The sequence below is a fragment of the Triplophysa dalaica genome, chromosome 5 (assembly GCF_015846415.1).
Source record: "Triplophysa dalaica isolate WHDGS20190420 chromosome 5, ASM1584641v1, whole genome shotgun sequence".
In the NCBI taxonomy this organism is placed as follows: Eukaryota; Metazoa; Chordata; class Actinopteri; order Cypriniformes; family Nemacheilidae; genus Triplophysa; species Triplophysa dalaica.
Genome location: NC_079546.1, coordinates 1392149 through 1406624, shown reverse-complemented (window position 1 = coordinate 1406624; position 14476 = coordinate 1392149). Strand labels below are relative to the sequence as shown.

The window sequence follows — 14476 nt, the reverse complement described above, 5'->3', positions numbered from 1 at the left end:
CAAATTTCTTTTTTCAAAAAGTTTGCTTTAAAGGAACAGTTAATTATTTACCCTCAAGTTGAAGGATAAATTCTGGTTAAATTGTTTTATTTTGATGAACACAGAGAAAGATATTTGGAAGAATGCTTGCAACCAAACAGTTCTGGGCCATTGACTACCAACAGAAATGTTGTTTTATACATTTCATTGTTTTTTTGAACTGAAAAGAAGATATTTGGAAGAATGTAGGAGTAAACTGTTCTGGAGTGTTTTTGACTTCCTTTGTTATTTTTCTTACTATAATAGTCAATTGTGTCTAACAACTGTTTGATGACAAACATTCTTCCAAATATCTTTCTCTGCGTTCATCAATTTATTCAGATTCAGAAGCTCGAGGGAGTAAATGAAGACAGATTTTTTTTGGGGGGGTGTGAACTGTCCCATGAAACTAACAAGACTGGTTAGATACTACAACAAGAAAGAAATTGAAAGCATTGAGTTTGTATTTTCCAGAAGAGGTTTATTGTGTTTTCCCACCCCCGGATTCATACGTATATAAAGAGTATCGTTACATTTAGTCTTATTTTTCCTTTATTTATTTAAAGATTACAAGGATTAAGACATTTAAATACATAAACAGGTGTGTTTCTGAAAAAATACATTATGTATGAAACTTTAAAAAAGGTGTTAGGTTTTTTGCCTAGCATAATTACAGTAGCATTGCTTTAAATGCATGAAAGTTTGCCAGCGTCAGATAAGGCACAAATGATCCCTCCCTAACTCCTTTAAACTGGTCCTTTCCATCAATGCCATTTATACATTTAAAGGGACAGTTCACCCAAAAATGAAAATTCTGTCATCGTTAACTCACTGAGTTGTGCTGAACACAAAGGAAGATATTTGGAAGAACGTAAGTAACCAAATAGATCTCGATCCCCATTTACTGCCAGGGTAGGGAAACGAAATACTATGGGAGTTTGGTTACTGACGTTCTTTCAAATATCTTTCTTTGTGTTCAGCAGAACAAAGAAATGTATACAAGTTCGTAAAAGTCTGAGTAAAAGATGACAGAATTTTCATTTTTGGGTGAACTGTCCTGTTTAACATTCCAGTGGATGTTCATTGCTGTGAAGACAGTCCTTCATACACAACTGGCTGTACAGTAGATCAATGTTAGTAGATCAGTTAATCTCCCTTTTTATGATGTGTCCGACTCAACATTGGCGTAAGATTGGCGTGTCTTCCATCCTCTTTGTAATCCAATGGAAACGGGAGGTCAGTTACACAGTGTTACAAACCGGTCCGGGCGGTCAGAGTTCGTCCGTTTCCTCTGAACTGAAACTGCTCCTCCGGCTGCTCCCCTTGGACACGGCGGGCGACCCGGCGGACAGCAGCGGGTCCGTGCCGAAGGGCGAGAGATCGTCGTCCATTAGAATCTCATCCAGTCGTTGCTCTTCTTTCAGGCTGCTGCTGAAGAAGTCGGTGAAGTGAGACAGAGGGTCGGAGAAGGTGGCGGAGCCGTCCATCGGTTCTCCGACGTTCCCAACACCCAAAGCTGTCGGCAAGGGTGTCCGTTGGATGTATTCCTGGCTGCTCAGGTCGTCCTGAGGATAGAGAGGTGGGGGAACAGACTGGGCCTGAGTGGTCGCTTGGGTCTGGTGCTGTTGTTGCTGCTTCAGGAGATGAGACGAAAGCTCAACAGATCCAATGGAAGTGGCCATATTGGGCAGCCCGTGAGCGCGAGCCTGGATCTCCAGTTCCTGTCAAACACACAAACACGGGCAGGTGGGTTAGAGAGGTTTTTGGGGCCTGAAGGAGGCTTTGACACGCCACTGGGGTCATCCAGGCAAACCCAGACAAGATATGATGGATGACCTGAAAGTGCTTCCTAATTTGGTCTGGAGGGATTCATCTTAGCTATCACTGATTCTCTCACGCTACATCTTTTCCTCTCTCTGTTTTTCTCTTCAAGCCCTCGAGGGCCCCACGGGGGTTTGTGCCATAAACACATAACCGGGCGCACCCAGCTTCAAAAGATCATTCATCAGAAACTCATACTCTACGGTTCCTTGAACCTAGCAGGACATCCCATTGAAGAGGACAGCTGTAATTCTCCATCTTAAAACTCAACAATGTGTCATACAATCATTAACTTGCTCATTCATTAAACGACGTTACCTCTTACTTGGGAAAAAAACATATTTGGGCAGATACCCAGATTAAAAAAATGAAGTTCACCGTATGAAATGGAAATCAGAAGCCTGACCCATAAACATTCTTTAGAAAAATCCTTTTAGGTTGATGGAAGACGAAAGCGCATTTTTCTAAACACATTTATCCAAAGTGATCATTTTTCCACATTTAGCCATAGTTTACCCCAACATAAATCCGTCATTTATTTATTCACACCAATATTAATGAATTACTTTGACTTCTGGGACACACACTGGCAAAAATGCATTACTTACTGAGCAGTTTTGTCCTGTTTTCTAGTAAAAAAAGATCTCAAACTCAAGATTTACTTGACAAGTGACCTAAGATATTAAGTCTTGTTTTACGAGAGTTTAGATTAAAAAAATCAACTTGAATTTAGTTTGACTTTTGACCTTTTCGCACCGTTGGCAGATTTGTTAGAAAATAGAAAATATCAAAACAAGACTAAATATCTTGGGTCACTTCAGGAAAATGTATCATGATTTACGACTGTTGTAGACATTTGTTCCATAAAACAAGGTAAAAACGGTTAGGAAGAATATAATTTTTGCAGTGCAGAAGAAGATATTTTGAGAAATGTCTCTCTGGATTTGTGTCCGTACAATGGAAGTCAAGGGGGATCAGGTTTGTTAGGTAATCAACGTTCCTCAAAATATCTTCTTTTGTGTTATTGCAGAAAAAAGAAACTCATACAAGACTGGATTGACATGATGGTGATCATTTTTTGTGAACTATTCTTTTGCCATTAGTTTTGCAAGTTGACGTATTATGTTACTTTCTGTCTTGTTTTCTCAGGTTGGGAGCAATGCAGAAAGTCGTGCCTGTAAACTGCTAACCTGAAACTTTTGTAAGTGTCTATGAACCATTGTTTTATATTTCACTCCCACACATTACACATAGCGGAGACGTTTTAAATGAGTTACTGCATTGCCTCTCAATGTGGGTATCTTCAGACACTCAATTGAGGCATTATTAGCATTAGCGTTTGGATAGCGAGCCTCGGGGTAATTACTTTGAGGGCTAATTGCCGTGTCTTGGCATGTGTGAAGACGATTCGTGCCCGGTCCACGAACATGTCAATACTGTGCGAATGTAATGCATAAATTCAGACGAGAAGCCACGGCTCTTCAAAGTTATTAGCCCTCATAATCTAATTCCAGGCCCTGTGCGCTCGTGCCGACGCTGTAGCGCGCTATTTATTAATCAGGTAATTACTTCAGCCCGACATGCTTCAGAGCTCAGATGGGGAGACGGTTACAAACATCAATAGGACAGACTGCTAAGCTATCAAGCACACGGATGGAGTGTTTGCCCTGTTCTCAGATGAAATTATATAATTAAATACATTTAAATTTAATGTAATTACTTAAAATAAATGTTAAACGCATTATTATATTTCTGAAATAAATCAAGAAAATAAGATATAATATTTATTTCTTATATTTTTATTGTTAGTTTAATAATTGCTTAATGATAATATATTTGTAGTTATTTAAAATGCATTTAATATACGTTATATGAGGGATATCTGTACATTTCTACAGCACAATGTTCTTGTATATTGTTATAGACTGACATGCTAGTTTTAAGGTATCTTCCCCATCACTACCCTCACTAAAAGTTACTATGGTTTTACTATAGTAATCATGGTATAACTATGATATTTGTAGTAAACCATAGGAAACACAAATTTACCTTTGTCTCGCCATAGTTTAATCATGATATTTGCGGCAAAACAAATAGAAACTGTCATCAGTCTGCCAAAAAAGATTGTTATTATACTATGGTTCAACTATGGTTCATTTTCACCTCGGTTATGTTGGGGAAGCTACCCGGAGCAAACCCTTCCTGTGCCGCCCACCCCTGGCCATTGATAAAAAGTTGGTAGCGGCTCTAAACTTTATTTTTATCTCACGGCATGGTTACATCTTTCTTTTTACACACTGTGATAACCATCTTGTCCTTTTATTTCATCTCATCTCTACTTTTTTTACCTGGATTCGTAGCAGAAGTCTTCTGTTGGCCTGTTCCAGTTTCTTCTGCCGGCTCTCCAGATCGCGGGCGTGCTGCTGTTCTTTCTGTAGCCACTTAATGTATTCCACCGAGGCCTTGAGAATCGTCCCTTTGTTCCAGCGCATATCACTGCCGGAGAAACGTAAAAGATAACCTTTCTCAACAGCGCTTTTGCATCAGCAGAACTTTCACGCGCAGAGAAAAGCCGCCGCACAAGGGTCCCCTCTTTTCCGCGACTGAGAAACTGTGATTTACATGGCCAATTATTCATTCTCGGACATTAGCTCGCCTTTGAATGGGAATTTTAATGGAATAGTTAAGTACGTCTGCAAAAAGTCCATTCTGCCGACCCCTTGTGTGGCAAAATTAATCCCAGAGCAAAAATAGGTATCGGACGAAATAGAAAAAGAAGGGACCCGAGGTAAAGCGCGGTCGTTCCTGATACCATTACTTTTTAAAAGGAGGAAAAAGTGGTGAAATTGTCTCTTTCTTTGGAATAAGATGTTGGCCTGAGCTAATAATCTCCTTTATCTTGTGTTAATGGCAAGGTGACAGCGGTAGCCCTCCGTTTTAAATTCCATAAAAAGTTGAATTAAGCTGGGCCGATGGTCTCCCTCTCTGTACCGTACTTCATCTGTGGCTTCGGTGCTTTAACTTGAGTTCAAACGGTTCATCTTTTGCCCTCAACCTCATTTCCATCATTCAGATGGTGGTCTGCTCTCAGGTCCCCATCACCTTTGCTTGAAAAATGGGTCATTTTCTTTCTACTTAACTGTAATTTTGGTATCTCTTTATAAGCCCATATCTGCTGTAATTGTTTTTTTTTCTTTTTTTAAGGTGCAGTTTGACATTTCGAGTGGGACTGTTAGTGTGTGAATGAGGTAACTCACGGGTCATTTGATTTGGGTATCAGCGTTCCAAGCTCCTTGATTCTGTAGTTGATGTTGTATCGCCGTCGTCTTTCAACTGAAAATTATAAGAGCATCAATCGTAAGTATTCAACACTCATTCTGTGAATCTATGATATTAATACATGAATGATTCAAATTAATGTAGCCGGCTGATATTTAATATCACAAATGAAAAATGTAACTAGTTCTGTGGAGATTTTCTACTCTTTATACATTTGGGTCCCAGGGACACAGATGATATAAATTTAAAAGTAGTATTATGGTCATTATGAAATTAACTTCTTTAAATTACTCATTCTTGTGACTTATTAAAAACCCGTCTGAGAGAATTTAACCGTTGATAAACAGAACATTAGATTTTTCTATTATTTGTAAAACACTTACTTAGATTATGATTGTTTTTTTTCTGTCTTTCTTTGGCCGTGACCCTTGTGTCGTGTTCTGTTGGAAAAGAGGACATCAAAAGTTATAGTTTACTGCAGAAACCGAAGATATACAGCAGACGCAAAGATGAGGTAAGTTCTGATGTTTGATGCAATAAATGTCAATTCAACAATTTAAAACCTTTAGTTTTAAATTCAGTTCAGTGCAAACCGATACAGAACCCGCAAAATAAACCCATCTGGATGCAAGCGGACAAGTCCTGTGTCTTTCTCTGAATAAGTTGTCATGATACACTTCTCGACACCACGTCTCTGTTTCGTTGCGGAAATCTCTTTTTAATCCTCCGATTAACGGTTTAAATCTGCTGACGTCCCGGAGCGAGAGGAAGGCGAACTGCTTCGCCGTTCTTATTCGCATTCTTTCGAATTATAAAATTGGAAGCAGTGATTGGATTTCTCAATTGGTTTCTGCTGATTCAATAAGGTCATTTAAGCCGCGCGTAACCAAACAAGAGCCCCGTGCAGCGTGCTTATACCAGCGAGACAGTGATGCGCTTATTTCCTCGCCGGAGTGAAGAGCTCTCCAGGCATCCTTTCTATTTCCTGAATCAATTAGCTTTACTCCATGCATGACATTCATCAGAAATAACGCTCCCACAAAGGGGCCATTGTGCCACGTCTATCATGCTAAGAATACATGCTACCATATTCCGCTTATTGAAGCATCGATAATGAATAACGAGGGAACGCAACGGCGAGCTAAACACAGAGCGCTCTGTCTCTTAAAATAAGACAGCTGGTTTATAACATGAAACATACAGGGTTGTGTTTGGCTTTCGAGTCCCGGCCGTTTGGAATAACAGATGTCTGGGTCTGCTTTGCTAGATCTGTTTCCAGTGCATCCCTGACTGATTTTCCAAATCTTGTCGGTTTGTGCCTCAAAGACGTTCCCTTTATTATATTTATTCTTCAAGCTTATTTTTTCAATATAAAACTGCACAATTATGACCCGATTATCTTAAAGAAACAGTATAAATGAAGTCCCAGCTTTGTGATGTAAATCATAAACTGTTCTGTTTCTTCTGAAATGTCTAGCGGCACAGGTCCGGCCCGGAAAAAAATGTCAAGCCGTACGCCGCACCTGTGACCTCGCTTTTAACTGAGAGCTGTGTGGGACATGAGCCGGCGTGAGAGGCGGTCATACCTTGCTCGCCGCCGTAGACCTCCAGCATGCTGTTGTTCAGAGACACCTTTATAAGAGAGAAGAAAATGAGTCTGTGAGAACACATTTCTACATTATATTGTGTATAAACTGATTGAATAACATATTGACATGACTTGACAAATGTACAATAACAATTATTATTCACTGTGACTTTGAACTGGCTGCCTAATCTCAAATCAGCATGAATAGTTAGTAAAACACATTTGAAGTCCCCAATTCAGCTATGTATTAATAGAGACAGACTGTGTTTCCAATGAACACAGAGCTTCAAGAGACAGTAGAGGGCGCTGTAGAGAAAGTGAGTTTTAAAGTGATAGCTCACCCAAAAATGGTCATTGTCTCGTGTTGTTTAAAACCTGTATCGGACTCTTCTTTAAAAAACACAAAAGAAGATATTTTGAGGAATGTCTCAGTGGTCTTGTGTCTACGCAATGGAAGTCAAGGGGGGTCAATGTTTGGTTATCAACGTGCAGAAGAAGGTCATACAGGTTTGGAATAACAGGAGGACGAGTAAATGATTTAAGGTTTTTTTTTAGGTGAACTGTACATATAAGTTAAACAACAGTATTATGTTGTGTAAACTGAAGGATCGTGTCTATGCACTTGGTTTCAATATCTGTTCTCAATTCGTTGTCAGCGTAAATAATTGCTTACAGTTACATTTATTCATTTGACCGATGATTCAAAGAAACTTTGTATTTTAATCAACGCACGTTCCCTACAAAACAAATCCAAAACTGCAGTGCTCCATAGATGGATTCATCGGACGCACGTGTCTGACCCGAAGTTAACGTCCGGTCTGTTTTTGGTTATAATATAACAATTAATTTTGTACTAAACTTACATTAATATTTTATTGTAAAGTAATTGTATTAAATTGAATTATAGGAAGTTCGGTTTTGGCCGCATAACTTTTTTTTATTATGTTGCCGCTGAAACCGTTAAGTTCACAACGTTACTGTAATATCTGAAATTAAACTTATTTTTTTTGTTTTTTTATAAGAATTCCTCCAAATCAACGCAAAACCATTCTGCTTCTTTAGATTGTCTGGTGTTAAAGAGGTCCGAGCATTACAGATAAAGAAAAACATCAGAGTTTCTCCTCCGCTCTCTCTGTGGAAAACGCTTATCAAAATGAAAGATTGCCACAGCCTCTCGACCGCTGCCGTCGTAATCACTTCAGTCCATTCCCATCATGTTAGCTGATATGTTGATATGTGGAAGCGGCCTGATGCCTCGCGCTGGATGACTAATTAGAACCAATTGATCCGTTTAAGCACGGTCTCATTTCTGAACAAGTCCACTGGGAGAGCAGATACAGCTCCATCCATTGCCTGACTGCTGAACTCGCCCTATTTCATCTCATAGTCCTTTTTATTTCTTCGTTCCTGTCATGCTTTATGCAAGTACCATTGCAATTGAGCTAAAGGTGTAAATAAATACAATAATTGACAAAAGCGTAAAAAGAAATAAACGAAATGTTTCACTACAACACATCTCTCCAGTGACTCCACACTTGGGCAACTTCTACTCCAAAATGCCTAGCAAAGTTTTTTTTTTCGGTGACTACAGCTGAACTGCAGCCCGTCAGCAGTACGCGGTCATTTTTTAGCATCGATTGGCTCGACGTGGAGTTTATTTTCTAACCACATCTGTTTTTCTTTTCTCTTTTCTGTTTTCGTTTGAAGAAATCAGAGCGTTTCACAAATACACATCGATCACTCATTAACACACAAGATGAGCTCTTCTAAGACATACCTCTCTGTGTGCCGACATCATTAACAGGCTAATCTGTATTGTTCAACCACCTAAATCCTTAGATTTACGTCCCCCCTCCCTTTTCACCCCACAGAAACGCTGAACTTTGACCCTCAGCTGGACTCGGTGCGACCCCACGCAAAAGCAAAAAGCATTTTCCCAAGCATACCAAAGACCGGCACGTGTTTGTGTTATGATTTTGTACACGCAAATAAGTAGCTTAGAGCATTGCGATTCTTAGGGAACACACGTACTGATGAAATAATTATGCACAAAGGAGGATATTTTGAAGAATGTCAGCAACCAAACAGATTTCATCCCCTGTGGACTCCCGTAGTATTTATTTTCCCTACTATGGCAGTAAATGGGGGATGAGATCTGTTTGGTTACTGACATTCTTCCAAATATTTCCCTTTGTGTTCAGCAAAACAAAGGCATTTCAACAGGTTGCGAGCAACTTAAATGTGAGTAAATCAATTTTCATTTTTGGGTGACTGTCCCTTTAAGTTGCTTTTGATGAAAGCATAAAAAGTACATAGAATCACAATTTTGAAAGAGACATCTTGCTTTTATTCTATGTGAAGGTTTTCACAAGCACTTGTTTATTTTATTCAAATAAGAATATCCTCTGTGTGTTTTCTACTTTCTCTGCATTGGCAGAACAGATGTTATTAACTAGTATATGGCTATCCATTTTATCTACTTACTATGTGCAAAATCTGCCAAAATGACTTTTGAGGGGCTGTTAAAGATATGGAGAGAAACTAACAGTGAAGAACCGACGGTTTGTACTTACATTATTTTGCATCATGATGCCCGGCTCCATGCAATCCAAACCCCCGTCTTTGAACCCGGTTTCAAAGCTAATGAGATCATCAATAACTTCATCCATTGGAAACTAAAAGAAAACAGTGATTACTCTCTGCTCTTGTCAACAATATGGTACAAGATAAGATTTCATTTTCAACATGTCACTGTGGAGTGAAAGTGAGAAGCTTGTAAATAAACAGCCTTTCTAATCCAATAAAAGATGATTCATCATCTGACAATGGCAACGGTGTGAATGAACCTCTTATCAGAGTAGTTGACGCTTCTGAAACGCGATCAGTGCTGGATGCTTGAAGTCACTGATGAGCACAGAAAGAGACAGTGGCGAGAGAATGAGATCACACTCACCTCGTCGTCGTGATTGTTGGCCAGCGTGAGCAGGGTGACGGGGCTCCCCGGGGTGCTGCTGTCGGTCACCGTCGGCATGTGTCCGTTACGCATGACGGGCACCGTGCCCAGGGCTTGGCCCGGGTAAGGGTGGGCGACCGGGTGGGCCTGGCTGCCGAGTTTGCTCCCTAATGTTAAATACTGTTTGACCTGCTGGGTCTGGTGGTGGTGATACTTGGAGCTCTCCAGATGGCCTTGGACCTGTGGAGGACGAGATGAGTCGGTGGATAAATAAAAGTTTTTTCCACCAAAACTGGTCGAGCAACAGACATACATTATTGTGCACTTATTTTTCTCAAAACTTTTAGAAAGTAAAAGCGTTCAATGGGGTTCGACAGCTGACAGAATGAAAACAAAGGTCCAACACGGGCAAGAGCAACACGAATGTTAAAAGTTATTTTGCGTTAGAAAGTCCTTACGTTAGAAACCCGAGCACCGTCTCTCACCTTGTAGAAACTACAGTCAGTTAAATGTGGCATTCTGGATCTCCTTGTGCGTCCGTTCGCGTTCCCGCTCAAGACCTCTCAGTTAGGATCTCAGGACCTCAATGCTCTAATCTGTACTAAAGGCCAGGCCTTTAGCTTTCTCTTACAGGTCCCAATAATCACTTCAACCCGAGGGCCACCAGATTACTGATGTGACAGGTTTGATGACTGCAGGACTAGTGTCTTTTCCCTATATCACTATTGCTGTGGGACCGCCCAGTTGTGTTTGCGTGAAGTGGCCAATCGTAGACTTCCTTCTCCTGCCACTTCTGCTTCAGGGGGCCGGAGACAAACGCCGCTTGTTCTGCACGGTTTCCAAATGACCCAGGGGCCTGTCTTAGGACAAAACTCACCAGTCAACATTGTTTTCTATGTGGTCTCAAAAACTAACTGTCGTGAACCGGTCGCTTCTCTAATTTTAGCCTGCGATGTATCGTAAAGCTGAAAATAGGACGGGGGCACTCATTTGGGGTGACAGAGGCTGCCCCCGATGGCCATTATCGTGTTGTTGTATAAGTTCACAAAAGCACAACTGTTAAGTCACTTTTTATGGCAGTTAAAAAAGTATTTTTGGAGCGATCCGAAGTGAACTTTTAATGACCGATGGCTTAAACGGTCAATTGTGTGAACAAATGTTAAATTAATGGGGCTGGGATAGTTGAGCAAATCTTTCATCATTTGCTCACTCTCATGTTAATCCAAAGCTGTATGACTTTCTTTCTTCTGCAAAACACGAAGGAGGATATTTTGAAGAACGTTGGTAACCAAACAACATTCACCCTTCCCTTGATTTTAAATATATGGACACAAAAACACAGAGACATTTCTCAAAATATCTTCTTGTGTTTCACAGAAGAATCATAAACATGTTTCCAATGACAAGAGGGTGAATTAATTATTTAAAAAATCCTTTTGGGGCGAACTACCCCCTCAACTCAACTTTGCTGGAAACCGAGGACGCTTGGGTTAAACTCGTCCCTCAGTTGTCGAAAGGATGAATCTAAAAAGGCAAGGACCAAATCGGATCTTCTCTGACTCCATCTTCAACAGTTCAGCGGAGGTCTGTCTGTGTTTATCAGCCTTTGCAAAGCTCTTTTCATTACACACGCTGCATTCGTCCTCAAAAGAGACCCAGAGTGTAACTTCTCTCTCATCCCCGGCAAAGGTGAAAGAAGTCATTGTGTGTCGGAGACCCCGGCTCTGTGGAAGGGATGGCTTATCCTGCCCGCTGCTGGTTTTGTTTGTTGGGCATGTTCTGAAACCCCGGTTTACCAGGAGATGCCACTATTAACTCATTACAGCTTTTTATTCAATTCAGGCGAAACGGTTTTGGGTGATGCATCGCTGTTAATAAGAGACATGCGTCCAAAGATGTGTATAGAGATTTATGGGAAGTAAGGCAGTATAGTCCATAAACACTTAAAGAAAAAGTTCAACCAAAAATGAAAATTCTGTCATGAATTACTCAACCTTGTGTTGTTTTAAACCTCTATACACTTCTTTGTTCTGTTGAGAAAGATATTTGAAAGAATGTTAGCAGCTAACAAATCTGGGGCACCATTGACTACCATTCAAATGTTTGTTAAAGGCGCCCCAGAACTGTTTGTTCTCAAAAATTCTTCAAAATGTTTTCTTTTGTGTTCAACAGAACAAAAAATTATAAAAGATTTGTCAGTTGCTAATATTCTTCCAAATATGTTTCTGTGTGTTCAAACAAAGTTACAGTTTCAGGACAAATTGAGGGTAATTCATGACACAATCTTCATTTTTGGCCGCAGAGTGCAGATTGAGTTTATAACATCAACACATTTAATATTATTTCGAATATGCAGTCCGGCACCCCCTAGTGTAGAAAATACACTTCTTCATTCATAAACCGACTCCCAAAACTGGAATAAGAGATTGTCTGCATACATCATCTACAAAAAAAATGCATAAACAAAACATATTTCATAACTTAAAAATGTCCTTTTAAGGCACTTTATGTGTTATAAAGCAACTAAATTAGCAGCGTCCAGAACTTCAATTTAGTGATTTGAGTTGTAGCTGTAACGGTTTAAACGTTTAAAGTACAGCAGAACATTTTAAAACATTTAGGAAAGAAAGATGATATTCAAGGTGAAATGTAATAACACGGCTCATCTCATTTAACTTCATAAATAATGTTTTTGCACTATAAGAACAGAATAATTCTTTGAACTGAAACAACAATTACAATGCAAGTCATTTAATATTTTGATCAAATGTATTTCCTTTACCTTATTAAGACCTGTTCTGTGCCATGTGCCTAGAAAACCTGCATCCGTGCTTTGAATGGAGCGAGGTGTAATCTGTTGAGCTTTACGTCTATGTTGCCTAATTTCATTTCAGCATTTGTCAAGTTCTAGTTTCACTTCAGAAAAATCTGAGTTTTGAAACACCAGGGTGGGGGGGCTACGTTTTTACAGACTTTAGAAATGATGGACAAAACCTTCAACTCCCACAAGATAAGTCATTACACAATCACAACTGATCAAAAAGTGTGTGTTTCTTTTCTGCAATCTTAAACTATGTGACACATTTTAAAGAAATGATATATCGAATATTCCTCCGTAGGATCAGATCTGTTAGACCACAACGCTTTCTAAAGGGAAGAGAAAGCAAAAACCTTGCACACCCAAGAATCTAATTCAAACGTTGTTCCTTATCCAAGCAGACACATCTTCTATTGTGATTTTTGGATTTGATGCTATTCTGTTGCCAATACAATGTCTAGTATATTTTTAGCAGGTGTTTTTATCACTCATCACCTTGCCATTGCAAGTAAAGCTATAGATTTTCTTTATAAAAAATATTTCATGGGTTCAGGTTTACAGCGCAAATACAGCTTCGCTCTCAAGGAACAAGACTATTTAAAGCACTCTTTCTTTAAGAAGTTAAATGAACACTATCTGAACTTAAACACTCGTATAATGCCAACTCTCTCTCTCTCTCTCTCTCTCTCTCTCTCTCTCTCTGCAGCTACATACCGGCATCAGTTGGATCTCGGTGAGCGAGACGACTTTTACCAAACAGCACCGGCTCATGGTCCAGTTAAAGGCCTTCCCGTTCGGTCCGCAGGTACAACAAGCTCTCCGCTTTCACAACACAAGCCACAAGCGCTGGAATCGCGTTTGCAACCCGGCTGGAACAGCAGAAGGATAAGTGTGTGTGTTTGTGGCTTTCCTGAGCTGTGTGTGCAGAATTGCAAAAACCGGAGAGGAAGGCATGACACATCGGCCTTCTCAGCTACACGGCTTCCTCTGAAAGGGATTGTTAGGGTTCTAGCGGTCGGTCAAAAGCCTGACTGAGGCAGAATTTCAGGTGCTTGACAGACTGAGCGGAACGGAGGATGATGCTTGTTATTTGTTCTTGGTTATTTCCTGCCTGACCGTCTTTACGGGCTTATTCAGCAAATTCCTCCGATAGGTTATCTCTTCAACACACACGCACTGTATAAATCAAAATAAATGCAGTGGATGCAGTGTAGTGTTCGGCACAAAAGCCTCTCTGTCTTCGGGGAAGGACGTCGTATGCAATGTTTTCTATTCTGCTATTTGTCCTGAAGGATCGTTTTTGTATTGCATCATGGAGATGTTTCTCCCACACTGTGAAGTTTGTGTTTGACTGTACTTTCAAACGTGCCATTCAGCTAGAAAAACCAGCATCATCTGCCAAGTCCCATAAAACCTGTTTTTTTGCATAGAACTTTGGTGTATGGCCAAATCGGCCAACGATAGGGAGATGATTATGAAACCAGGTTCTAAAGCTTTAGAATCTGCGTCTTTGCAAATACAGCTAAACCTAAAGATGCTTAGAAAACATCGAATGTTGCTTAAGAATCATCATCATCATCATCTTCCTGTTGGCTTGTTTCCTGTTTCAAAGGAAATGCTGTGGAAAGTGTCTGGTAATGGACCACATGGCCTTTGAACCCGTGTTTGCCGGTGTTTATAGATAGGGTTTGTGTATTTATTTACCCCCTCGCCGCGTGTCCTGGTTGGCCACTTTTCTGTGCTCTCACCGGGCCCGGTCCGAATTCTCACCTTTGTTAGTCGCACATACAGCATGTATAAAAGATGAGCTACTTCCTGTAAGAGTTGGGGCGCTTCTGAGACGAGACATCAAAGTCCAGCTCACACATCTGAGAGCTGTTTTATCCAAGTAGAAAAGGAATGCATAATAACCAGAAGGCTTTAATGATTCATATATAAATTAAATATTACACTCATTTTAACGGTGCGATACTGCAGGGGCCTCCGAACTGATCTCCCC

At 40.2% G+C, this 14476-nt stretch overlaps 1 protein-coding gene across 3 annotated transcripts; it reads right to left on the bottom strand.

Moving 5' to 3' along the window:
- Positions 1 to 509: 509 nt before the first annotated feature.
- On the bottom strand, positions 510 to 13331 carry tfec (transcription factor EC). 3 transcript variants are annotated; one of them, XM_056749249.1, is made up of 9 exons: positions 12442 to 12862; positions 10145 to 10519; positions 9660 to 9899; positions 9280 to 9381; positions 6705 to 6750; positions 5502 to 5558; positions 5097 to 5172; positions 4188 to 4335; positions 510 to 1739 (listed from the first exon to the last, which is right to left on the bottom strand). In XM_056749249.1, exons 2-9 carry the CDS (start codon positions 10175 to 10177, stop codon positions 1290 to 1292), a joined length of 1152 nt encoding a protein of 383 aa, XP_056605227.1. In that variant the 5' UTR covers positions 10178 to 10519; positions 12442 to 12862; the 3' UTR covers positions 510 to 1289. The 3 variants fall into 3 exon arrangements, with proteins under 3 accessions (XP_056605227.1, XP_056605226.1, XP_056605228.1); XM_056749248.1 differs by lacking the exons at positions 10145 to 10519; positions 12442 to 12862 and adding an exon at positions 13192 to 13331; XM_056749250.1 differs by lacking the exon at positions 10145 to 10519 and having other exon boundaries at positions 12442 to 12546.
- Positions 13332 to 14476: the final 1145 nt, after the last annotated feature.

What these genes read in the sequence shown, in the direction of transcription:
- tfec (XM_056749248.1), bottom strand. Translation starts at nt 13,248, where the DNA reads ATGAGCCGGTGCTGTTTGGTAAAAGTCGTCTCGCTCACCGAGATCCAA. An exon ending in GCATCATGATGCAAAATAAT is followed by an intron (nt 6,751 to 9,279) that starts GTAAGTACAAAC and finishes TCTCTTATAAAG; the next exon opens with GTGTCTCTGAACAACAGCAT. An exon ending in ATACCCAAATCAAATGACCC is followed by an intron (nt 4,336 to 5,096) that starts GTGAGTTACCTC and finishes TTTCTCCGGCAG; the next exon opens with TGATATGCGCTGGAACAAAG.